The sequence below is a fragment of the Miniopterus natalensis genome, chromosome 14 (genome assembly GCF_054644295.1).
Source record: "Miniopterus natalensis isolate mMinNat1 chromosome 14, mMinNat1.hap1, whole genome shotgun sequence".
In the NCBI taxonomy this organism is placed as follows: Eukaryota; Metazoa; Chordata; class Mammalia; order Chiroptera; family Miniopteridae; genus Miniopterus; species Miniopterus natalensis.
The window spans coordinates 39,753,636-39,781,113 of record NC_142094.1 but is presented as its reverse complement, the minus strand read 5'-3'; the positions used below and the strand labels follow the sequence as shown (position 1 = coordinate 39,781,113).

The window sequence follows — 27,478 nt, the reverse complement described above, 5'->3', positions numbered from 1 at the left end:
TCAACCACTGAGCCACACCAGGCCAGGCTGTTTAATGTTTTTATGCAACTGTTTTGGCATTGTGTATATACGGTATTAAGTAGTTTACAGCTCTGATATCTGTTTGCTTTATTTATCATGATTTTCAGTTATCAAATGAGATGTTTGTCCATATACGACTATCTTGAATACACTGGATTAGTCTAGACAGGAAAAACAAGGGCACTGAGGGAAAATGCAACTAAGTTATGCTCAATTCTTCATGCAATTAAATAAAAAAATATGTCAAGAGCACTCTCTTCTTCAAACATTTCAACTCAGCTCCTTTCTTCAAGCATTAAATCCCCAAGCAATACGCAGAAATATTCAAGGGCTAGGAAAGGATGTTTGTTTGTGTAAGTATAGCAACTCTCTCTTAGGCTTCCTGGGTTCAGAACACACCTTTTCCCTTGGAATCCACTTCAAAGAGGTTGTGCTATTTCGTTTCCAGTTCTTTAGTCCATCAATTTAACTTCCAACTGCATCAGTTTAACATGCTATACCAAACAAACAGAATGAATGTCTTTATGAGTATCATTGGCAATTGCAAGAGAACTGAACAATTAAAGGGAAAGTAAGAAATAAAGACTGAAGATACTCAAAGGTCCCTATTTCTTACCTCTCCACCCAATTATCTAAAAGAAAACTGGTATTTCATTTTAAAAAGTTGCCCAGTATTCTGAATACTTTATTCAATATATAGATATTTGGAAGCTATCCACAGAGTAAGGCTTTTTAAAACTTTTATTCCAGATGTTTGTCTTTATCTAAAAAATTAAGACAATAAAATCAATTGGTGATAATTGTTAAATACATGGCACTGTTGCAAAGCAATCATCACTTTTTAAAAAGTGATTCTAATTGCATTTACTTGATGATTGTGAGCTTATAGCACTTTTGTATAATTAATGCACTTGACTTCATGGTCTGTATTACATTTACTTTACCTTTCATTTAAAACACTGATTTTTCAGGGGAGAAAAAATATAACCTTGAAATCTAGAAAATAGGAATTAATATATGGAAAAATAAATATGTATGGTAAGAGTCCAGCATGAAATTCCATTATCCATTAGGTACTAATTTACTTCTAAACTTACTGGGTGCTGAAGCAAAAGTGGAAATATAAGGGTGTATAAAAAAATTCCTTATTCAAAAAAGAAAACAAACACATGAATCTGGGAAATAACTCTTTCCTGACACTAAATTCCAAGGTTAATTTATTACATCAGTCCTTGTATTTAAGACTGTGCAACCTAACAATAATGTAGAGAAATTCACTGTGTGACAGTTTTACACTAAATAAAAAGGCAATACTAATATATTACATCATAACTCATTGAAGCAATTTCTCTAAGTACGCATACTAATTAAAGCTGTCAGCTGTTTTTTTAGTCTTATTGAATACAGAGAAGGCCAAGGTCTGCCACCTTGAAGGTTAGACTTTGTTAAATTAGTTATTTTTTGGTAGACTGTCAGCTGGGACCTAATAACTTTGACTAACTTGAGAAAATGGAAGAAGATGGAAGGAGTGAAGCTCAGTTAACATAAATGCCAATGAATAATTCATTTATGTTTTCTTGCTCTAGTACTTTGGAAGTGTTGCTGAAATTATCAAGAATCATCAACATAGTCCCCTGGTTCTTATCGACAGTCAGAATAACACAAAGGATTCCACAAGACTGAAATATGCAGTTAAAGTTTCATAAATTTTTAAAAAGGAGCTCAACATCATTACTTCAGACATTTGCTCTATTTCTACTTTTAAGACAAAGTCCCGAAGCTTCATATTTTGGATTATGAATCATCCAGTATTAAGATACAAGACGGAGGCAGCTACTGAGGTGGTCATCCGTTTCCTTACCAGAAACTCACATGGACTTGTTCTATTGCCTGACCTGATGAACTGTTAATATCTGGTGAGGCTGAGTTAATCATGCTATTAATATTCTCCAAATAAATGTTTTTATTTAAAAGAAACAGGTGTAAAGTATTTTCAGTCATGTAAGAAAATAACACTTTATTTTAAAAATAATCATAATCTTGGATAAAACAAAGCAGCTGGAAATTTAGGCCACTACACTGCTCACTGGTGCGCTAACGTAACTAGGACATCTAGTGACAATGCTTGACAATGATGTCTTGGTTACGATTTTTGTTATGTAAAGAATTATGTTCCAAAGGACAAGAGTGTTCGCCAAGGCAATCCAAAATGCACTGGTAAGAGGAGAATGAGCATCACGGAGAAATCCACTGGTGGGCCCTGGCCAGAGTTGCTCAGTGGTTAGAGCATCGGACTGCTCACTGAAGGGTCACGGGTTCAATTCCCAGTCAAGGGCATGTAGTTTCGATCTCTGGCTCCCTCAGGGTGCATGCAGGAGGCAACCAATCGATCTCTCTCTCTCATATCTCTCTCTCCCTCCCGCCCCCAACCTCCCTCCTACTCTTTCTAAAAACAATCAATAGAAAAAATATTCCCTGGGGGTTCTGCTCTGCTGGCCAGGGCTAATTTTCATAAACACTGGCACACTGATAGCAGCACTTCAATTATCAGAAGCCAGGAGTCTCAATTATAACAATTGACAAAATCTGGGTGTCGGTCAAGGGGGCTTGACTCACAGACTTGTAGATGAGGTTAACCACTGAGGCAGACTATGAGCAGCCAATAAGGGTGCTGTTTAATATATATATATATAAATATCCCTTCCTGGTTCCAGTGTGTTTTTATCTATCAGTGGATTAGGGAAGCCAGGTGACAATCACTAGTGAGTTTCTCAGCCACCTCGCAGGTCACTTGTCTTCTGGCCTGGAGCATTCTCCACTGAGCTTTCCTGCCATCTCTCAGGCCTATTTCTGCTCACTGGCTCTAGCCCACCAACGCTCACCAATGCTGAATTTCCTTCAGCCACCCAGTAGGCTCCGGCTTGGTCACACCTCTAGTGAGTTTCTTTGGCACTCAGTGGGGCAACTTTCTGCCCACCGGCTCCAGGCTGCCCACAGCGTCCAGTGAGTTTAATACTCAGCAGGCTGTTTACAGCAGACTAGCTCTAGCTGGCCAGTACCCTCTGAGTTTCACAGCCACTTTACCCAGTCATCATTTTCATTACATTTAAATTCATTCATCTCATTTCATTCACTTTTAAAGACACATCGACATTAGTAACTTTATATACAAGTGGTGTACATCACAAGAACTGTATCAAATGCCTGTTTTTAATAAAAATCCCACCTTAATAGCGAAATTCTGACAGACAGCAAAGGTTGGTAAACTACTTGGTGGGCTAAAGCTGGTCCACTGCCTATTTTTTAAAAAATATTAAAACACAGGCACATTAATTTACTAATGTATTGTCTATGGCTGCTTCTGCATTATGACAGAATTAAGTAGTTATGACAGAGACCAGAGAGCCTACAAAAGCCTAAGTTACTTACTATCTGACCCTTTACTGAAAAACCTCACTGACCCCTTAACAAAATCAAAATTTTTCATTAAAAAACTATTACATTGCCCGGCCGGGCGTGGCTCAGCAGTTGAGTGTCGACTTAGGATCCAGGCGATCGGGGTTCGATTTCCAGTCAGGGCACATGCCCGGGTAGCGGGCTCGATCAATGACTCTCTCATCATTGATGTTTTTCTCTCTCTCTCTCTCTCTCTCTCTCTCTCCCCCCTTTCCTCTCTCTGAAATCAATATATATTTTAAAAAAACAAAACTATTACATTGATTCTGTGATACTGAATGCTTAGTTAAGATAAAATGGTAAACTCTTTAAAAATTAAACTTATTTTTAAGTTAATGCCAAATAGTGAGGCACATATTTCAATGGACAAATAGGGGGGAAATGAAACAAATTCCTGACTCAGAAGTTAGATTGCAATAATAAAATGTGCTCTTCTAGTTGTAATAAGTACTTCAAACTACTGAATATCATGTTTTGTAAAGGCATCTTTAGCTCAGTTTCAGCAGAGAGAAAAGAAAGGATAAAGGGTTTTGTTTTTTAATTTTCTGCTGTGGCAATAAAGTAGCTCCAAGTAGGTTTGTCTCCTTCAGAATAACCTAAGTTAACAAAGTCAAAAAAAGTAGTAACTAGAGTATCTGGGGCATGAAGTGTTTTTAAACGGCTTCTAAAACTTTTAAGGCAAAAAGTATGTATCTCAACATTAAATTTTTTTATACTGGTTTGGCTGTTCTGAAATGTATTTTTTAATTAAATTTATTGGGGTGACACTGGTTCACAATACCACACAAGTTTCAAGTGTAAAACTCAACAAAACATCTGCACAACTGCATTGTGTGCACACTGCCCAAATCAAAGTCTCTGTCCATCACCATTTATTCCCCCTGTGCCCACCTCCACCTACCCCCTTTTCCAGCTCTGGCTGTCACCACTGTTATCTGTGTCTATGAGGGTTTTTTGGGGTTTTGCTTAATCCTTCACCTTCTTTCATCCAGACCCCCAACCACCTCTCCTCTGACAGCTGTCAGCCTGTTCTATGTAACCATGCCTCTGTTTCTATTTTGTCAATTTATGCTGCTCATTAGATTCCACATGTAAGTGAGATCATATGGCGGTTGCTTTTTTTCCATTGCTTTTCAGAGAGTGGAAGGGAGGAGAAACACCGATGTGAGAAAGACACATCGATTGGTTGCCTCCCACATTCGGCCTGGGGACCAGAGCCTGCAACCAACGTATGTGTCCCTGGCCAGAAAACCCGGGACCCTTCAGTCCACGGGCCAACAGTCTAACCACTGAGCCAAACCGGCCAGGGCAATCACACGGTATTTGAAATGTACTTTTACAGTGCTGCAAACATTGGTGAGATAATTCTTTCTCTTCTCTATTAACAGAAAGTGATGCACCCTAATAGATCTATCCACAAAAGAGCATTTCAATTTTATTGCTGTTAGGTTACTGAATGGCATAAGCCTCCCTATTGGTTTCCTTACCAGCACAACCATAGTAAAATTATGGTGTTACCCTTCTCAAACAAAATTTCAAATTTCACCTGTGATTTGGGGGGAAAAAATCACACATTTTATTTTGCATAGTCCACTAGAATAAAAATAAAAAAACTTTAAAATCTAAATTATTTCCCAAAAGAATAAAATTCCCATTCAATTTTAGCACAGCAGAAAAATTGTGTAAACGCAAACTTAAATTTAATTGAAAACGTTCATTACAGAAATTAACAATGCTTACCATTCTTTAAACACCATATACATTATTAATATATACTGTATATTTCCAATCAACTCCATTCTTAGGCTCAATTTAAGAAACACAATTTTAACAGGTTTTATACAAAAAATACTTCACTAAGAAAGTAGACAAAATGCACAAAAACAGTACATGTATAATGTGCATAGCAAGATTAGCTTGAAGCATCTATGTATGGCTTTCTTTAAAATAAAACTATTTGGGGAACAGGCCCATTTGGGACCTACTGTTACAGTTGATATATGTAAACTGTTTCACATCTTTTAGGCACAATAGTGTTCAATCCCTGAAAAATGAATTTACCCCCCCAAAAAATTCTACATCTGAAATAAAAACCAAGAAAATAACATGGGTAAAGTCTTATATATTCCTTTTAAATTAAACAACCAGTTTTATTAATGCATGCATAGAACTAAATTGAAAAAAATAAAATAAACTTTTTATGTCAAAAACTTTCTGTGCAAATTTACAAGACTGAAAATTACAAAAATATGTACAGGTTTAAATTCTTTGTTATATACAGAAAAAAAGCCCTGAAGTTTTCATTCAATCAATGAAAATGTCATAATACTTTTAGTAACAATGTAACAAAAAATTATATAGTCTATAATTTTGCAATAACAGAACTCCATTTTCCAATGATCCAACAAAACTTGACCCAAACTTACAAGGTGAAAAGTTTGATGATTCTGTCGCTGCCATGAAAATATCCATTTTAAAACTCTACCTCTGTTGGGCATGTCCCATAGGAATCTGTCCTGAAGTTTTATGCACCGTCATTGGATCCATCATTAATGCTTACTTTCAACTGCCAACAATCAGTAAATAATATGCTTTGGGTATGTCATACTGAAAAGTTGCTAACAAAAAATGGTTTGTCCCAATGTGGAGATGTTGAGACACTAACTGTAATTAAACAGAGACAAAAATATGACTCATTTTGCTAATCTCGCTTCAAAATAATTGTTTCTGTAGAATTTTTTAGTTTTTGAGAAAAGCTATTTCCTTGAAAGTGTTTCTATGTACCACTCTTTTTAAAGGGATGGCAACAAAGAAAAAATGAAAATTTGGTTCGTGGGGGACAGTTTAAATGAAATAAGCATAGTTCTATAGAAGGGGATCACTGGAGAATATAATCACTCAACAGAAGTGTTCAAGTTCTTTAACTGGACTTCATCCTAGAGTAAGAGAGTTTAATTCTTCTTTCAAGACCGCCCATCTACTGCAATGTTTGAGATAGCCATTTAGAAAATCACCTTGCAAGGGTATTACAATCTGATATGGGACACAGCTTATGAGAAAAAAAAATTGTCAAAAACTCTTTTGAGCATTATGAATTGTAACTGTAGTGAAGTAAATGTACTCTCAAAAGAACCTATACCCTTCAAAAGAACTATATTTAGCAGCTGTACAGTAAGTTCTTTACCCAAGCTCTTAGTATATCCTCACAAATGATGTGAAACTCCTTCAGTTCCATGGTGAAAGAGCTCTCCAACTTCAGAGGAACTACACTTATCAGATTCATAAGGCTGGTGGAAGAAGAGAAGGAATGGATGGGGCTGTCAGCCATTACCAAGTCACTGAAGAACTAAATTGGGAAAACATTTTTATCAAAATTTTCTTTAGCCTTAACTTCCCAAGAACACAGTTTTTAAAAGTCAAATCAAGGTATATCTGTGCTATGATGAATTTCTTTCAAAACTTATGTGTGCAGTGAAAGCCTTTTCAAACATCACACACAAAACTTTTTCTCCTCTATGGAATATAACCAATTTTTAAATGTTTAATTTCAGGTACAATACTGAAATAGAATGTCTGCATTAAGGTGATTAAACCTACTGTTTTCTTCTGAGATAATTTTACTTTTTTTTCCCTTGGTAACTACACTAAATTATTCTAACATATTCCAATCACGAGTAGCTTCCATTAAATGTCTCTGCCCATGACCAGCCCAAGCATCCTGATTGTCAAATACTCTACCACAAAACCAACAGTTAAATTTAGCCTGCAGAACATTTTCAGAGGTAGTTTTCACAATCTGATAATTGTTTTTGCTTGTCTTTTTGAGTGTGAGTTTTAGCACAAATCTTTCTTTCACAGAACTAATAGGTTTAAATGTTTTGTGCCTCTTGGAAAAATCACCATAAGTTGTTTTAGAAGGGTTACAACAAACTGGTTTCAGTAAAGCATTGATAGTTCTCTTTGACAATGAAACCTTGAGTACACGTCCATTAAATTTGGAAATCGTTTTCATTACATTTACTACTTCTGGTACATCTGCATCCGGATGATTCAACACCACAACTGGTTGGTTTCTCCTGGGACATTTCACAAGCTGTTTGGAACTAAAGGGGAAAAGTCGCAAAGTTCTGACTGAATCTTTTGAAAGCCTAGGTCTGCTAAATGCAAATGATTCATGGACATCTTCAGGCTTAACCTTTTCTTTACACTTTCTATGTAATGTTGCTTTTTTTCTTGGAGGTTCTTGGTAACTATCCCTACACTTTCGTTTACAATTTCTGTTTCTAGATACACTGGCAGTTTCAGAATCTTTACTTCTTAAACGCGTTTTTATTCTTGAAAAATTTTTTTTGGAAGTCTTTCTTCTATTAAAGCTCCTCTCAATTGTACAATTTGTTTTATACCTCAATGTCCTGCCCTCTGAACGGTCAGTGGTACGTATTGGTTCCTCAGAAGATTCTGGGCATGTTGCAGTAGAAGTTATCACAATTTCATTTGCTGGCATCATATCATCTAGTAAGTAGGGTAAGGCATCTCTAGAAGATTCAGGCTCTTTCTGCTCTCTTCCTGCAGTCTGATTAGATGATACATTGTCTTTCTGCAATGAGGATGCAGAGTTGCTTACTGAGAGATTATTAGCAGCAGTCACATTTAAAACAGGGTTAAAAATTTTCAGCAATATTTTTTGTGGTGTTCCTTCAGGGTTCTTTGGCTGTATATTTTGATAGTAAGTATTATTTTGGACGAATTTAGGCTTAAGCAGCTCAGTTTTATTTGGCATCACACATTTTAAAAAAACAGCCTGTTTGCCATCAGGCAAAAGGGTAAAAAGAGGTGGTTTTGGAAAAGTCTCATTCTGCTGTTTTACTGAATCCAATCTATTTGACTTAGTGCCCTGATGCTCAGATATTATTATATTAGGAGTAGGAACAGCTTTCACTGAAGAACTTGCTGGTGTTTTAATAATGTAAGGGCCTTTTAAGGGCAAAGGATTTTCTGAGCTACTTTTCATGCTCAAACAACTGCCAATGCTGGAACAAAGTGTAGGTGTCAGACAATTACTGTTCGGTTCTACCTTTAAAAGAGGTGTTCTGCAAGGCTCTTTTGTTGTAGTTCCACAAGCTTGAGCACTCTCACTTTTGACAGTGTTAACACCTTCAAATTTCCCATTATTAAGTGTTAAAATCATCCCAGGTTTCTTGTTTAAAAGAAGAGTAGCAGGTGCACCTTGTGTATTAACCTGTGGTTTTCCTGAAACAAGATGTAATCCAGGCTTGTTAGCGATGTGCAATGGTACAATAAAGCCATTTGCAGTCTGAACAAATATAGCTTTTTTTGGTTCTGAATTTACAAGTGGACTCTGCACATACAAAGAACCTAAATTTTGTGTAGTGGCTCGTAGTTTGTCTTTTACAAGCTGCTGTGTTATTATTGCATCTGACTGAGTCTTAAGTAATGTACCAATACTTGAAATTCTAGGTGTCTTCTCTGAATCTCGCATGTCTTGTGACACTGATAGCATTTGTGTTTCTTTTCCATTACATTTTAAATTCAGGTCACTTGTAGGCACATTAATCCCCATACTACCAGATGGAACTGGGAAGCCTTGTACTTGGAAGTCTTTTGAAGATTCAATAATTCTGCCTTCTCCCTCATGTTTCTGAAATGACTGGTCACAGTGAAGTGACAGGGCTTTATCTGGAGTGTTACTAGAGTCTTTTTTTATATCAGATTTTGTTTTTAATACATCTTGAAGTAACTGGTTTACTTCAGGTGGCAAAAATTCTGATGCCTGTTCACTCTGGAGAGAGAACACAGATGTGATTCTGGGCATCAAAGGTGACTCGACACTGGGAATGTCGTCATTAGGCTTTTCAGTCACGCTCTCCAAGTCCTGATACTCATTAATGTACAGGTTCTGTTCATCAGTGTTCTGCCCTTTTTCTAAGACACACTGTTCTTCGATTTCAGCTTGAGGTTTTAAAGTTTCATCTTTAGTATTTAAAAGGCTAACAGATGCTAACATGCTATCTGGGTTTGCGCTCTCCTTTTTCACTAGTGATAAAACGGACTCACTTATTGGTTGTTGAACAACTGTCTTGCTTGATGGTTCCCTTTGAGGGCTTTCACACATCGTTCCTGAAAACCTACGACGCTTATTAGAATTATTCACTTTTGAGTAATTATGAAAAGGTAATGACCCTTGGTTGGAAGATTCAACAGGTATTTCAGAGTTGACATAATTAATGCAATAGTTATGCATATCTCCACTGTTGTATGCATTTGGCTTGGCAGTAGAGTTGACTTTATCTGAACTTTTCATGGTACCTGGTACTTCAGAGAGACTGTGAGTAATACGACTTCCCAACAAGTCAACATTATCTCTTGATCCAACTTTTGTGGTCAAATTCACCGATGACGTAACTAATTCTGATGATGTTGGCAAAGAAGATACCCTTTTTTCATCATTCCCTGTTTGAAGCGTATTACTCATTTGAGATAGCAAAGCTATTTCTTTTTCTGAAGTTACTTTCCCTGCAAGTACAGGAGATGAACATGAAAATGTAGCTGCTTTCATGTAAACTGTGTCACTTAACTCAGTTGTTACTCTTGTTAAAAACCCAGTGGTGTCCAAAGTCTGCAGCTGCAAATTAGCAGTTCTGTCCTTTGCAACAGCTGACTGTGAGCATGGTGAATATAAATTCTGCTTAATGGTAGGCAACAATTTGATTACAATATGTTGTTTACCATCCACCATCTTGAAGCCCATAAACTTAGCACTATAGTTAGCTGGAACTGTTATTCTATTATTTTTCACCATTAACACTGTAGGTCCTTGTACAGCATTTTTTGAGACACCTGAAGTAGAATTTGATAGCTCTTCAGCTCTGTTATACTGTCTAGTGGACGGAAGAGTTGGCTTTTCAGACTCTGACTTAGCAGGCTTATCATTACTCTCACAGCATAGTCGTTTTTCCTTTTCTTCATGCAAATGTTCTTGAATAAGATGGCTCTGCTCTTCAGATTTAGCCTGTGTTTTGTTCACTTTTTTAAGTACTTCAGTGTTTTGTTCTATACTTTGATCACTTCCATTGTTGATTTTCTTACGTTTCCAGAATATCTTCCTAGATGCACCTATTTTGTATCTTTTCAGTATTAGCTTAAGTCCTACTGAAGTCTGTGCCATCCTTTTATCATATTTGTCTTTTTCCAGTTTTTCTTTCGCATATAAATGTTCTTTGTGTAAAGTTAAAACGTGTCTTACAAGGTGCTCTCTCCTTGTGGCACCATAGCTACAATACTGACAAGTGAAGGGAAATGTAACATGAAGGTGTTTCTGAATCTCTCCTCTGGTAAAATATATATGATGGTATTTATCACTTTTATAATGGATTTCATTGTGTCTATGAATGTGCTGAACAAACGTGCCAACATCCAGAGTGGAGAATGTGCACTTTTCACATTGAAAACTACCATTTACACAATGAGTGGATACAAAATGTTTTGTCAAGTCTAATAAAGTATATATATTCTCATCATTACAAATGTCACATTTTACTAAAGTGCCTCTATGGATTCGTCTGTGTAGTTTAAATATCTGGAAGTCATTTGCTGAAAAACTGCACATTTCACAAGGATAGGAAGGTAATTCACCATGGTGCCACATTTGAAAGTGTTTCTGCAAATCATTTGGGCTGTATCGAGTGCTATCTCGGCATTTTAAACAGTTGAAACTGAGTATTTTTGCAGACATTTTTATACCTGCTTCTTCAACACTCTCAGACTTATGGAGCAACATACACTCCTCTACACGGCTTACAGTCTTTATATTGATAGATTTCCTTGCAGTCTGTGGTTTATGCTGAAATAATTTTCTGTATTTGTCAACTTCATGTTTCAACAGGGCTTCATTTGGAATATTTATCTTCGGCAAATCAATTTTTACATTTTTCAGTTTATAATGAAAGTTACTTTCCAAAATTTTTGGTTTAATTACTGATCTGACAGTATCAACTATGTCATTTTTCACATCATAATCTTTTTTTAAAGTAGCTTGTTTTTCATCAAAAAATAACTGTTTCTGTTCAGATGGCATGATTTAACAACAAAATCCCAATTTTTTTTTCCTGAAAACTCTTGAAATTACTTGTAATTTAAACAGGAAACAATATTATGCTGAGACATCTTCAAAATACCAGGATTTTTCCCACATTAACTCACCTAAAACCAAACAAAGAGTTGAAATTTTCATCACAAAAGTTATCAGTAAACTTCATATTTTAAGTTCATTCTGACACAAGCTGGGAATGTTGCTCAAATACATAAATTAAAAAATAAAGGATCTGTTAATTACTTTAAGAACAGCTTACCAAGAAGCAATAGTTTGAAGTAGAAACAACTCTAACACGGAAGTCAGGGAATACAAGCTTTACTTCCAGCTTTGCTCTGTCACACTGGTCAAGCTTTGCTTCAACTTCTCTGCACTTCAGTTTCCTCATCTAAAGAAAACCACAATTGGAAAAGCACCCTTAAGCTCTAAGACTTTTACATTAAGTTGATGCTATAGTTTTTAAACAGGATTTTTTAAATCTTAAAAAGAGAGCCCTAAAACTTTACATTCCAATTACACACATGTACCATTAATTTTCTCACTTGCTTATTAGTTGACCCTATAGCTATTAATAGCATGTAAAAATTTCAACAAACTTCTCTCCATATTTCCTACTTTCTTAAGTGTCTCAGGGATAATTTATGTTTAAAATAAAAGTTTCATTCATCTTACAACAGAATGACATTATCTGCTTTCTCAAGTTATCATTACTAACATGTAAAAAAAGAACAAAACAGAAGAAATGAAAAGGAATAGAACATTCCCCTGAGGTATTCCTAGAGTCTACCTACTACCTTTCAGGTTGCCTAACATTGTGGCTATTTGGCTTTTTGTCCCTAGAACTCAGACAGCAGCAAGGAAAGCCCTTGGCAGATCAGAATGTACCCATTACTATCTGCCTCCATTAATTCAAACACTTACTGGTTTATGTTATTCTAGACAAGTGTCAATTTCTGTGTCTTAGTTTCTTCATCTATAAAATAAAAAATGAAAAAATTAGTACTTCCCCTCTTTCATGAAATTATTGTAAGATTAAATGAGAAAACATGTGTAACAGTATCCTGCCAAGTGCTAAATAAATTGCAGTTACCTTACTGAAAGTAATTACCATGTATAAGAAAATGATTCAAATTTCAGAAGAATAAAAAAAAAAAAGTAATAAAAGATATGACAATAATTTATTGCTGAGATCAGAATCTGAGTACTGAAGGTTCAGTAGGTAAAATATCAAATTGTGTATTAGAAAATTTACATTTTCTTACTTTTGTAGTCTTAAGTATATATAAATAATAGATAAAATTAGGTAAACTAAAGAAAATAAAGTAAAAATCACATTAAGCTTCATCTATGTCTATCCAAAGGTCTCAGCTTTAAATTTCAGTTAATTTAAATAAGTAGGAACTTTACTGTTTTAGAAATCCTTTATAATCCTTCTAATTGGAAGTCACTTTGGTTTAAACAGTAAAAGTTACTTTTAATATTTCTCAAACAATACTTTTGGTTGGATCTAAAAACACATTCTTCAATATTCTTCAAATATATATAAATATGCTAAACTGATAATAAACTCATTAGAAAGGTACCAGTTAACTGAATTTATACTATACCTAATACAGTAAAATATTAAAATTTTTACTGTAAATTTTTTACTATATTATTTAAAACTACGAAATGAAAAGCTTTTTCTTCAAAAGAAAAAGAGCCCTGGCTGGTGTGGCTCCGTTGGTTGGAGCACCACCCCGTGCACTGAAGGGTCCCAGGTTCAATCCAGGTTCGATTCCCAGTCAAGGAACATACCCAGGTTGTGGGTTCAATCCCCCTAAGTTGGGGCACCTGCATGAAGTAACCGATTGATGTGTCTCTCTTTCTCTCTCTCCCTCCCACCCCTTCCTCTCTCTAGAATCAATGAAAATATATCCTCGGTGAGAATTTAAAAAATAATAAAAAGAAAATTTAAAAAGAAATATAATAAATGGCTAGGAAAAAAGTTCAATGATATCTAGTGGTTACTACGCACGAACTGAGAAGATTCTCTAAAGATTATCACATTCTCAACAGTGACAAGTATCATAATCACATACGGAGTTTTCACCATAACAGAATCTGAGGGTGGGGTTAAACATATGAAATTTAAACACACCTAGTAATGGTTCTTCTCCATTTGCCGTAATATCATATTGTGGTCATTCTGGATTATCCATACCCAAGCTTTTCTACTATTACATATTATTAAGAGGAGACCATATCATGAGTTTCATTACAAAAGGTAAATTGTTTTTATGGCAATATTTCATGTGTCCAAAACTATGTGTAATGCTAAAAATGAACAGATCTTGATATTTCTAAATACCATTAATTCCATTTCAAAATATCTACACAACTTAAAATTTTTCTTATAAAAAAACACATATCCCAAAGTCTGACAACCAGTGTAAAAATATGATTTTAAAGAACTCAAGCAACTAACACTAACAAAAACCTACTATGAATGTGAGGCATTTTGATTAGTGTCATGGAGAGACTCAAAAACTTGGTCCTTACCCTACTGCAGCTTACAATCTAAGGGTGGAGACAGGATATATACATTAATACATTGCTTATTCAGAGTTGATGATCCAGGAACCTCACCTTTTCAGTACACAAAGAATAGAAAATAATTAAGTAGGATACATGGCAGCCAAATGAGATGCCACAAAGGTTACCTATTAAAGCACACGCTCTTGCCTCACAGGCAAAACAAAGCTGATAAAAGGAACCAAGTTATTAAGAAATCTACTTAGCTTTTACTTATTTGATAACTGCTAAATAATTAATGTTGAATGTCATTATTTTTTATAGTTAATGTATGGGATATACAATACAGTACTAGGGGAGTTTGTGTATTTTAGGTAGTTCTGCATTTGTTATTTGCCCTCAAATTTTAAATCTGGAGAATCTATTCTGTCTTCAACTATGTTCATCCTATAGTAGTACATGGAAGAAATCAAAGATAATACCCTGGTAGCAAATTATACTAGGGTTGCCACCTATGGGGGGAAATGTACTGAAAGTCGGGGACATTTCAGATTACATAATAAAAGGAAAGAGAAATTCACTATAATTTTAATCTTCCAATTTATTAGCTAATGATCTTTCACTACAGTCTAATCTCTACTCCACCAATAAGGATTACTGATTTTAAATCTTCTACTTAAAACTACTGCCTTCTATATATGCATTGTTTCCTCATAAGACTTGACCAACATCTATCTCATCAAGCCTTGAAACAACACAGTTTGTATAAAGTATGACTGGCCCTTTAAAGCAATCTGAAGTTTCCTGCACAAAGATGGAATCTTAAGCAATTTGATTTCCTTCCTTTCCCAATTACCCACTGAAACACAAACCAAAAACAAATAAGAAAATCCTACAAAATGGCTAGAAACTAGAGAACATTCCATACACATACTGCAAGGTTTTTGGGTAGGAAACGGTCCAGAGAAAGTAGAGTGAAAACAAATGTTGACTAACTGTCAAGCACCACTTTTAAAGAAGAGGCCTATTAGGGGACATTCAACCAATATTTAATGAGTATCTATCTATTACACCCTTTGTAAGGAAATGAGTTAACACAGTTCCATCCACTCCCTCCCCTAAACATACCTTGAGAGAGAAAGCAAGGGCTTGAAAGAAAGGGCTTGGAGGCCCCCGGAACAACGGAAGTCTCCAGCTGAGGTATGGGGAGGAGGGTGAATCCAGAGCCCTGATCTGGGGCCAGAGGCCAAGTGGAGTTGGGGGTTGCCAGCACCAGCTGTTAGGAGAGATGTGAAGAAGAAATCATTTCTGAACGAAGATACATCTTCCTATATCCCTGGCTATCACCTTCTGCTTAAGGCTTCTGTCCTTTCTCTACATAAGTAAATAATTATCCCTAAACTGTTAGAAAATCATTACATTAACTTTCCTCCACCCTCCATCCAACTTAAAAAAAAAAAAAAAAAAGGAGTATCTTGGTTTATTCTCTAAGAATTCATCTCAACTACCAACGCCATCAAAAAAGGTAAGTAGGCAGAAACATCTCTGGATGCAGTTGCTCAACAAAGTGCAAATAACCTGACTGCTCACTAAGCCCACCTTCCGTCCTCCCACCCGGCAGTGAGCAGTTAACTACAGGCAGTTAACAAAGGAAAAAGGACAAAGATTTAAAAAAATTGTTTTTTAAATCAAGTAATAATTGGGAATCTCATTAAAACCTGAGAAAATACACGAGGGGGGAGATACTGCCATGAAGGAGAGAGCAAAGTAAATGGGGGAGAAATAATGATTTTGAAAAAAGAGGAAAAAATTACATTGAGGTTTGTTTTTCTTAAAACTTGAATTCTCAAAACCAAAGGCTCCCCAAATGCCTGGCAGGGTTATTATGGGAAGAGAATATAAAACTCAGTATCTACAACTTATGCTAGTAAAATTTTTGAGTTTAAAAGATAAAAATGAAATGTTATATATTTTAAAAATGGTGGAAAGGAACAGTTACCTAAAAAGGTATTCGAAGTTTCATCCACAACGCCAACCTTAATCAGACATTAACCAGACATTTTACTCACAATTCTATATGCTAGAAACAATGAAATAACATTTACAGAGTTCTCAGAGAAAAGAATTAACAACAAAATTAACCCTATACCCAGGTAAACTCTCATATGTGAGGGAAAAATACAAGTTTAGATATGCAAGGATTCAGAGAATAAACTACATATATACTCTTTCTGAAAAAAAGTAACTGAACAAAATTGAATTTTAATTAGAAAAACCTAAAAAAAAATAATTCAGAGAAATCTGTCAGCAATAAAACCTAGAAAATAGAAATAAATGTATTTTGTTAATATAATTAAGAAAGCAGAAAAGCCCAGCCGGATGTGGCTCAGCGGTTGAGCATCGACCTGGGATCCAGGAGATTGTGGTTCGATTCTTGGTCAGGGCACATGCCCGGATTGCAGACCTGATCCCCAGTCGGGGGCGTGCAGGAGGCAGCTGATCAATGACTCTCATCATTGACATTTCTATCTCTCTCTCTCCCTCTCCCTTCCTCTCTCTGAAATCAATGAAGATATATTTAAAAAAAAAAAAATTTCCTCAGCTTGACTAAATTAAAAAAAAAAAAAGCAGAAAAGACTGAAGAAGGAGAACATTTGCAACATAACAAATATAACAAGTCCTTAAAGAAAAGTTAACAAAGGGAAACAGAAGAGGTAACAACAGCAACAAAATTCTAGACACTGGAAAAAAGATAAATTAGTAGTAGAGGACTTTGTACACCCAAGAAAACAATCCCAGGCAGACAATGGGTAAAGCTAAGAACCAACCCATTCTACACTTTGAATCTTCAAAAGGATTAGGAAGGGGCAGCACCAAGTGACTCTAAAATGGGAATGAGTAGGAAGCTAAAATAAAGAGAAATTTGGAGAACGCTGCTTGAGTTGGTTAGATGCTAAGATTCCCCTCCCTATTCCATGCTAGGTAACTGCTGTTCCCCCACCACAGTAGAAGTCTGGAGATTTATTCTCTGCAGAGGGTAAAACAAAATCTCTAAAATAGGGGTAACAGACACAGCTGAGAGAGTAGGTTCCTAAGGGTAACAATCAGAGGTGTTCATTGCAGCACTGTTTACAAAAATCACAAAATTAAAAATAACTAAATGTCCATCAAAAAATATAGTATTTTCATTCAATGGATTACTATTCAATTTTTACAATATATTATAAACATACGCTTATTAACAGGAAGATATCTCCAAGAACCATTAAGTGAAAAACCAGAAAACAAACAGTAGATATATCAGGCTACAACTATTGCTGTAAGCAGAGAAGAGATGGATAAACAGACAGACACACGGACCAATAGAAACTCACGTAAAAAGTGAATCATACACACATAAAAATGTTTACAGTGATTACTGGTTATCTTTAGGTCAGTGTTTCTTAAAACGTCCTTGGATCACTATGGCCTCCACATTGTCATACTGTACTTCCTTATCAGAGCATAAGCAAATAGCTTACATTTGGATATAACAAGAATGACAATCTCCTTGTACTAGACCACAATATTATGAAACTTTATAAAAAATGGCATGAAGCCATGAAAATTTTGAAATTCTCAAACAAAGCAAGTGACTTCTGTGGTAAACTGAGCTTTTCCTGAACAGACTCAAGAGTAAACTTGAGCCAATTTCAAAACTGATGAATGTTGACACTAAAGGTGAAGAAACCAAAATAAAACAGATAATACTCAACGTCATACTCCTCATATCAACACACAGGTACCCAATCACACCACTACAAAAAAGCTTTTAACAAAGGTAATAGCATACATAACACTTAGAGAATGAAGAATTATGCTATTAGATGTCACTCATGCTTTATAAATTCAAGCTATAAGAAGTGATTTTCTGTTTATTTAACAATTAATCTGTGAGCCACGATGTTATCTAAAAAAAAGTGAACTGGCACCGACCAGCAGCTATGTATGCAGTATTGTTATACAAATAAAAAGTTATATGTATTTTATATAGAAAATAAATGATATTCAATTAATAATATGTTCGTGATCTTGGTACACTATTAAAAGAATAAGTAGTAAAAATTATAACATCAATCCATTTTTTCTATATACTACACAAACGAATAGCAAGTATGATGTTCAACAATTTTTGCATTAAGTGTATCATTCTTTTTTTTTTTAATCTTTACCCAAGGATATGTTCATTGATTTTTGAGGGAGAGAGGGAGAGAGAAAAATATCAATGTGAAAGAGAAACATCAACAGGTTGCCTCCCATACAGACCCCGACCAGGGATCAAACCTGCAATCTAGGTATGTGCCCTGACAGGGAATTGATCCTGCAGCCTATTTAGTGTACAGGTCAAGGCTCCAACTGAGCCACCTGGTCATGGCTAAAGCATATCATTTTTCAATAAAGTTCTGGTTGTATTCTGACAGAATTTTATTTAGAATTTTCTTTTTTGATGCTTTAACAGTTTTGCTATTTCTTCTGCCCTGGAACAGTTCACTAAACATGAGAATTGCCCACTCTTTAAAACTGCATAGACTATACCAACAAAACCATATGGGCCTGGTACTTCTGTGGATTTTAGGCCTTACAACTTTGCAAGTTCTTCTATGGTTTCTGGGCTCTTCGAGTTTGCTTGAGTCACTTTTGGCAATTTATATTTTCCTTCAAAATAATCAATTTCCTTCACATTTTCTAAGTATACTCCCATAATCACGTTTTACATTATAACCTACAGATAAAGCATAATATATAGATATATATCAGTATCACTTAAATGTCCATGAATAGGAAAATGATTATAGAACATCCACATGAAAACATTATAAAGAAGTACATGTACTGAAATTACTTAGAAAGATATTTATTGTGAATTTTTTTGTTTTTAAAAAATTTAAGGCAAGTAACACATTTTTAAATTAGGAGAAAAGTTCCTCATTTTTATATCAGAAGGAAAGGTCCATGAGTGTATTTTTATATAAACAAACACAAATGTATAGAAAGATATTCTCCAAACTACTGAAAACACGTTAATTTTTTTAAAGGAATGACACCATGGCACAGCAAAAATCAAACAAACCAAAACAGCAACAGGGAATCATCAGCTCTTCTAGCTACCCTAACTGAAACCAAGAGGGTAATGGCACTACCACAAGTCTTTACTGAGGCCTGCCTGTGTATTCCTGCCTCTGAATTCTAGGAAATCCTGTATTCTTTAGATAATTCCCCCTTTTCAGCTTACACTATCTTAAACTAGCTTAACTAATTCTATTAGTTGTAACCAAAGGCTCTTACTTAAGACATTAAGTTGATAGATCGATGTTAACTGTGTTTACTTCACATAAAAGTAGATGATCCTTTAAAAAGCAGTGGGACTTAAACATGTAATGAGCAAAGGCTACCTAGACCAGAAAAACAGAACCAAAAAAAGCTGGAAGAAAAGCAGTTTTCTCCTATGGCAGTGCAGGATCTAGATTAAAGAGAGAATGTATAATGAGGACTTAAGTGCGAACAGACTATAGAGGGCAGATCAGAACTTGAAATAAAAGATAACCAGGAACCACTGTTAGTTCTCAAGCAGAGAGAAGTTATAAAAGCAAGTAAGGTACAACGGAGAGAGTAAAAATGAAAGCGAAAAAACTGGAGGACTAAGTGACAATCCAAATAAAGACTGAGGCTCCAGAGAACTGCAGTGTTAGCGTAGATTGGGAGTGCACAGTAGGTACCCATAATTTTAAAAAGACAATTCTCAAAGTAAAATGCAAGGATAAGGAAGCCTTGAATAAGTAAATAACAAAGTACAATTCCTAGAGTTTTGTTTGCTTCCTACAACAGATTAAAAAGCAAACATATTCTTTAGTTTTAGTGAAATGGTATTAAAAGGAAGCTATGGCTTATTCACTACATTTTAGTTGCTTAAACACTACACAAAGAACTAAAAACTCTGATTTTAGCTTAGCCCTATTTGTGACTCAGCACAGTAGCTCTGTAATTTAACTAGTCACAATACATATATAGGAAAACTAATATAATTAGTCATTATTTTTATAACTATTGCATTCCTTGAGTCATCAATTTTTTCTGCAGAGATAACTGAATGAAAAATGGTCATATGAATATATAAATGGATACAGAACAAGAGCAGCATGCAGCAGTAAAAGCTTAATGAAAAATATAAGGTTCTGCCTAAAAGGAATCTAAAACGCACAAAAAACCTAAAACTCTTTTTTTCAAAGCAGAACCTATTTTAGTGCTTTCAAGATAACCATTATCTTTTCATGATTTGGTACAAACATTTGGGCTTTTTTTTTTAATGTAACTGTTTGAAGTTTCTTCAAAGTTTACTTGAGGGCATAATGCCTACCATATTTTAAACAAGTGAACGAATAAATTTTATAGAACTTATATATACAGTGGAAGCCAGCTCCATTCAAATCACTGTAGCCTAATGAGCAACTTAAACACAGGAAAGAGAAAGGAAGAGCTAATTATGCAAATATAATAAGTACAGATCTAGAAATGTTCAAAATGCTAATGTACATACGAGCCACATACCATTCAGGTATGCAGGTGGCACTAGTATACAATTATGAAGGAGTTCAATTATGAAAGAGTATTATAAAGAGAATTATACGGAAAATTAAAATACAGAAGCAGTTCCTGGTTCAGGTGAATCTTATTTCTTATCACTCTGTAACTTTGCGCTTCCCCCCTCTCTCCCTCCCTCCCTCTCTATATGTATATATGTATATTCCCCAACATAAGATGCTTTCTGCTCCCCCCACTCACACACCTTTGTTTACCTTTGTTCATACTGTTTCCTTTTGTCCCTTCTCTCTATATTAATTCAATACTAGTCAAACTTCCTTTCTAACTCTACCTCCTTTAGGGATACGAAACCTTCTATAAAGCACACCAATCTCTCCCTTCTCTGAATACTCATTTAAAGGATAGCCATCGCTCACCAATTTCTTACACTGTTTAATAGTTAAATCATTTCATTTTTTTAAGTGTTGCCTCCCAAGATAATTTATAAGCTTCTTTCATAAGCTTCTTAAAGACAAGTTCTATGTGATATTTTTCATTTATCCCTCACAAAAACCAAGATGGATACATAGGAACCTAAGACATTCTTAATTCATTTATTCTTTTATTTTCAATTCAAATATCTCACTTCCTGTGATTTCAGATTAAGTCACCTTACAGCAAATACCACTGATCATGTAAACTTTTCTTGCTGTAATGAAGTTTGATTTAAAACACACACAAACACACAGTTAGAAATCAAATTTTTATTTTGTAGGCATTAGGAAAGAAATCAGAAATAATGTGTCCAAAGTGAAATAAAGGCCACTGAATTCAATATGGGAAGGGAAAAGATTAACTCTCTCTCATTTTTTCTTCTGTTTGTCATTTTGCTGTGGCAGTGATTTAGGAGACAGGCAGATTTACTTAAGATTTTGAACACATGCTCAGTGGAGGGGGGTCAAAAGATTTATTGCTCCTTGATTGGAAGAACATGTAATGCATTTCCTCTCAGTTTTCTGTTTAATTTTTCTCTGGCTCTATAATTACCCAGTCTCTATGGATAAAACAAATTCCACTCTGCAGGCTTCACCATCGTAGTATATGGCACCACAATCCACCCAGTTACCAAACCCAGAAATCAAGCAAGTATTCTTGATATATCTCTTTCTCTTATTTCCCACATAAATCCACAAGCAAGTCTTGTCAATTCTATCTCCAAATTACATCTCCACTGTCATCATTTTAGCCCACTATCATCTCTAATTTCGACTAAAGTACTAGTCTTGCTAAGTGGCATTCCATGCTTTCCCCTTGCTCACCATCATTCTGGGGCTCCATTCTCCACACAGAGGCAAAAGTAATCTTAATATAAATAGATCGGAGTTTCCCCTGCTTAAAACTCCTTAGTGGCTTCCCAAGGCACTTCAAATAAAATGTAATCTCTTTGTCAAGGCCTGCAAGGAACAGTGACATCTGGTCTGGGACCTTTCTCTTCAATTTCATCTCACACCACTCTCCCCATCTGTAAACATATTCCAGAAAACTACCAAAGATAGTCTTTCACTTCCTCAAATGCTCCTTTCCTATCTTTCTTGTCTCCGGCCTTTGCACCTGCTGCTCCTCACTTGAAATAGCCTTTTTCCCATTCTTCATAAGGCTAGATCCTTCTCATCTTTTAGGTCTCAGCTCAAATGTTACCACCTCAGAAAGGCCTTCTCCAACCTATAAACCAACCCCTCCTCAAACAGAAAAAAAATGTTCTGTATTTTAGCTCCTTGAATTTCTTTTTTGTAATACTTTTTTCTCTGGCAATATTTTATTTATTTGCCCATTTATTTTCTAACTGCTCTACCACTGGAACAAAAGCTGTGTAGGTATAAGGCCCACATCTGTCATGTTCTTTGCTCTAACACCAGCATCCAGCATAGTGCTGGGCTTGCAGCTAGCAGCAAATCTGTGCCAATCTTTGTTCTAAGCATTGGGAAGACAGCAGTGAACAAAACAGACAAAGATCCCTCTCCTCACAGAGCTAACATTTTACTGGTTATTCAGATAATAAACAAAGTAAATTATATAATATATTCAAAGGTGACAAGTGCTATGGAAAAATATAAGGCAAGGAAGAATACGCAGAACCAAAATTTTGCCATTTTAATAATCTTAGTATTTTTAAAAGATTTTTAGAGAGTACTGTCTACTTCAGCTATTTCAGTAGTTCCATACATATATTTTAATCCTAATTTAGTGTTATACTTATATGTATACTTACTGCATTTGGTGAGGGGTAATTTTTTTTTTTTAATGACACTGTGGTATCACAGGAACAAACAGCAAGAGACTCATGTTTAAAGACACTTGTGTTTCAGGTTTTTGTGTTGTTGTTGTATTTCTTTTACAAGGGTACAATATTTTCCACTGAGTTTAAAAAGCTTTCCTTAAAATAACATGGATTTGTTGGCAAATTCTTTTCTGGTTTGTTTTTTTTTTCTTGGTCCACCCAAAGATATTCAGATGATTGTCTCTAGGAAAGCAGTCACAACTCTATAGTGATTCCCAAGTCCCCTTTCTGACTCATAACATAGTCATTAATCATACTAGACAATTTTTCTTCAGGTACATTACTTTGTGCTCACTACAGAAAACCACAAACATTCTTCTGGCCATCTATATAGCTTCAAAACATCTTCCTACCAATTTATCTCCATCGTTTATTACCCAAAAGCCCTCAATGCCATCTTTATATTTAAAAGGATAATATAGTTAAAAATCATCTATAGATCGCTAATGAAATATTAAATAATAAACAATAACAACAAAAACTACTTTTTCCTGCTCATATTAAAATGAAAAACCATGTATATTTTATTTTATTTAAGCCAAAAATAACCTATGAAAACTCATATATACATAACTATATTATTTTGTCCAAGATTAAAACATATTAACTTACTTAATAGACTATATAATATAGTACTTCAATCTTTACCATACCTCTTTCTTCAAGGAACAAAAGGCACACAATTTAATGCCTGGACAAAGCCACAATCAGGAACAGTGATCAAAAGAAGAGATGATATCTGGAAATGAAGACCAAGATTTTAAAACTTTGACTGCAAAACCTATTAGTAAAATATTTTTATGCTCTCAATTCAGTTATGCTTCATATTCAACTTATGTGTACAAATTTAGCAGAAAAACAAACCTCTCTGCACTTATATAAACAACCTATCATTGATGCCCACTGACAACATCATGAATTTACAAAGTCAGAAAACTCAAAGTTTAGAAGGGAGCTTAGATTCAAACTAATTCAATATCCTCATTTATTACAAGACAGGGAAAATGAGTCTTGCACAAAGTAACAAAGCTAGAACTAAAATCTGGACCTAATTCCAACCCAGCCATCCTACCACAATGCTCCCTCTTAATACACACTTCTGATATGTAACATCCCATGAAAAATGCTCACCATTTGAAGCCAATACCCCATACGGAACTGATAAATTCACAGCCTACACACCTGGGATCAGATAATAAAAATTTCAACTTTATTATAAATTTTTTCGTCTGTGCATAGTGCTCTGCCAAAAAACTTTTAGCAGGATACCTGAAGGAAATGAGCAAGATTCAAGTCTCTTATCATTAAAAAAAAAAAAGTTGTAGTAAGTGATCTAAAGAACAGAATGCTTCAGTTAACAACAGTTCCAAACAGAGAAGTAAGCAGTAAAAGTATTTTAAAGGGCATGTGTAAAATAGGTTTTAAAGTCAAACTGTACATTTATGTTAAAATATATTCCCTCTGGTATGTTTTAAAATATAAAAACTTTTGAGATCACAGTATATTGTTACCAGAGAGGATAGGATAGGATCTGAAGTGTAATAATGATAAAAACCTCAAGCATTTAAAGAGCTCATATGTTATCAATGTTCACAGCAGGTATTCCTTGTGGTTGCTGTCCTTTAATTCTTCCATAAAAGCAGATATAAAGTGCTTTGAATTGATATTTGTATTTACTTTGATGGCAACAATAAGGAAAAATTTGATTGTGCAAAACAGGTTGTTAGATATCTATATTTTATCCCTTGCTCCCCTTTTCTTAACAATTTTCTAGAGTAGGGGATCATATTATTTATGAGAATTTTAACAAAAATTAACGTGGTCTTCTCCGCTTACCCTCCCTATGAAAAGTAACATCCCCAAAATGTTAACACAATGCAACGTCTTTATGAGTTTCAGAAGAATACAGTTTTGCTGAAAGATAATGAATCCACTTCTCTTGATTAGCAATTAAACCCTGAAAAATGTTAGGGTATTTCACTGAATCGATTTTAATGGTGTCTATCTATTCAACCTGAGAATATTAATGTCAAAGTAATCAGATTTCCGGCTGCATAAAAACCAATTCAACAATATCAGTAAACTAGGCCTAACACACAGCTGCTCAAGTTCACGAAATTCCTACCCTAATGTACAGCTTGGCGTTTTCATGTTTAACCATTGTGGCAATCGTACAAAGTTCAACACTCTTAAGAATTCCTTAACTATTAACTCTATTTCTCTAGGGATTTTTAAACTTCCGATAAATACCTCACAAACACTAAACGCCTCCAACTTTACACCGAAATGAAAAGTGAACCTTAACTTTTGCATTTTTAACTTCAAAGCTACCATGTCTGTTCCGTTAGTCTATTTAAGAGTTACAACATTCTACTTCATCTGCATTCACCCTGTATTTTCAATTACCACAGGCATCTAGGAAGAGACCATCTACTTGACAATGAAGACACCATGTTCAGAAGAGACTCAAAATGGACCCTACACGTGAGCAAGCCAGTTACAAAGAAACGCATCTGCCACCGGTGTGACTGAGGCTTGCAGGGAAGGGCGCCCTTGGTCAACTCGGAGGAAGAACACGCGCCGGAGACCTGAGCTTATCTGCAAGGCAAGACCTCAGAAACCACAGGCTGGACCCACAATGGGGACGCCGTCGAGTTGGGGTGCCGCGGGACTGCGAACCTAGAGCTCGAGGGGTGCGGCCTGAGGGTGCCCGTGCCGTCTCCACCAGCCCCGGAACGCGCCGAGTGGGTGCTTCGAGCGCCGCGCGCCCCGCTCCGTCCCGAACACCGCGCGACCCGCCCCTTCCTCCGGGTTCCGCTCCCCTCGGGCGCGCGGAGGCACACGGCACCGCGCCCGCGCCGGCTGCTGCGCTGCGAGGCGGTGGCGAGTTGTAGACGCCCGCACGCAAAACAAGCACAGCCTACGGTTAACTCTTGCAGCCGGCGAGAGAACCAACTTCCCTACAAAAACTTTGGGGCAAGTTAGGCGAAAGCACTGAATGGCCGGGACTATTTTAACAGGCGCTTCCTATCTTGAGGCGGATCCCTGAGCCGGTTCGGGGGACCCTGACGCCCCGCAAACTCGCCGTTTGCCCCCGGGCTGGCCCTCTAGAAGTCTCGGCATCCTAACCGGTCTGGGCGGCCCCGCTCACAGGGAATACCTGTCGTGGTCCCCATTGCCTGCGAGTCCCTGATGGCGGCCATTACACTTCCATCCGGGTATTGCCGAAAGCCGCCCGCCGCGCTACCCAAAGCGCCTGCTGCGGCGGATGGATCCGCGCTGCACCTGGAGCAAGCGGAAGAGGACGGAGGCCGGCAGGGCCCGCGTCTCCCCCTGCGAGACGAGGCCATTAGCTGGGCTGGCCGCTGACCTCTCAAATTAGCGCTGTTGCCCGGCGCCGGCCACGGCAGTGCCTGACTCTCCCCTTTGGCTCACCAGTAGCTGGAGAGATCCTACTCCCAGTGGGATGGCAGCTAAGCATCCACTCAGTGCTCTCCAGAGTAGACACCAGAAGCAGGAACCGTGCTATTGGCAAGCCCCTGCTGCCTGGGAATGGTGTCAATCCTGAGATTTTAATCATTTCCGGCTTTGCAAATGGCGTCTCCCCTCCCCTTGCTATTGAGACGCTGGGTTTTGTGGCCTTTGCAGCCCATGTCAATGAAGGAAGATGCCACAAGCAGCTGTAGAAGACAGTGAACTCCAAACAAGTACATGTTTAATAACTGATAAGAAAACTATCGTTACAGCGAGGGAGGCTCTCATCCCCATCGAAGGAATCCTTCCGCGTCACAGGACGGGGCCAGACAAAGAGGTCAATTAATATTATGCCTGCGTTTCCCCCCAAAGACCAGTATGGCTCCCGGCTTCTCTTTTGGTGCATTTCTGAAATCCAACTTATTCACCTCACTTTTAAACAAATTGTTTTACTTAAAAAATGGTAGATGATAGATAGATAGATGATAGATAGATAGATAGATAGATAGATAGATAGATAGATAGATAGATAGATAGATAGATAGATAGCTGGAGTGGAGAAATATACTAAAATGTTAAAAGTGAAACTGATAGAGTTGTCTATTTTTTAATGTCTTTTTTTTTTGTAAGTATACGTGGAGTTCATAATTGAAAAAAAGTTGTTTATCATAAGCATTTTTCGTCTTAGAGTATGCTTTTCAAAATATCACCCTGTAGCTATACACAAATTGGATTTTAGAAGCGCTCCAAGAGAGAAACCCGGAGCTTTAACAAAAAGCTCTGTACTTTAATAAGAAGTAGACTGAAGTGACCTCACTTTGTCGTCCTAGAAAAGGCGCGTGAGAGGCTATCCACAGTAGATGTGCTCCTGTATCTCGTGTGCGCACGCCTTTACACCAGGAGAAACCTACAGTTGGTACCGAAAGGAATGCCCTTATGCAATGGGAAACATGGAATGGGTTTTATTTTGCATTAAACATCACCCCCCACCCCCACCCCTGGCTCCG

At 36.4% G+C, this 27,478-nt stretch overlaps 2 protein-coding genes across 6 annotated transcripts in view; one reads left to right on the top strand and one right to left on the bottom strand.

The window, feature by feature from the left end:
- The window catches only part of BLNK (B cell linker), a 58,942-nt gene extending 57,010 nt beyond the window's left edge, over nucleotides 1-1,932 (top strand). The window contains exon 17 of the mRNA XM_016219984.2: nucleotides 1,608-1,932. Within this exon, the coding sequence (XP_016075470.2) occupies nucleotides 1,608-1,727 (120 nt within the window). The 3' untranslated portion in view covers nucleotides 1,728-1,932. The remainder of the gene's footprint in view (nucleotides 1-1,607) is intronic.
- On the bottom strand, nucleotides 13-26,210 carry ZNF518A (zinc finger protein 518A). Of its 5 annotated transcripts, none has more exons than XM_016219981.2 (6): nucleotides 26,158-26,210; nucleotides 23,651-23,736; nucleotides 15,230-15,377; nucleotides 12,509-12,560; nucleotides 11,847-11,975; nucleotides 4,891-11,697 (listed from the first exon to the last, which is right to left on the bottom strand). In XM_016219981.2, exon 6 carries the CDS (start codon nucleotides 11,570-11,572, stop codon nucleotides 7,127-7,129), a length of 4,446 nt encoding a protein of 1,481 aa, XP_016075467.2. In that variant the 5' UTR covers nucleotides 11,573-11,697; nucleotides 11,847-11,975; nucleotides 12,509-12,560; nucleotides 15,230-15,377; nucleotides 23,651-23,736; nucleotides 26,158-26,210; the 3' UTR covers nucleotides 4,891-7,126. The 5 variants fall into 5 exon arrangements, 4 of the variants coding, with proteins under 4 accessions (XP_016075467.2, XP_016075469.2, XP_016075468.2 ...); XM_016219983.2 differs by lacking the exon at nucleotides 26,158-26,210 and adding an exon at nucleotides 25,677-25,717; XR_001603732.2 differs by lacking the exons at nucleotides 4,891-11,697; nucleotides 26,158-26,210 and adding an exon at nucleotides 13-515 and having other exon boundaries at nucleotides 23,651-25,381.
- Nucleotides 26,211-27,478: the final 1,268 nt, after the last annotated feature.

Coding starts and splice junctions, on each gene's coding strand:
- ZNF518A (XM_016219981.2), bottom strand. CDS start 11,572: ATGCCATCTGAACAGAAACAGTTATTTTTTGATGAAAAACAAGCTACT.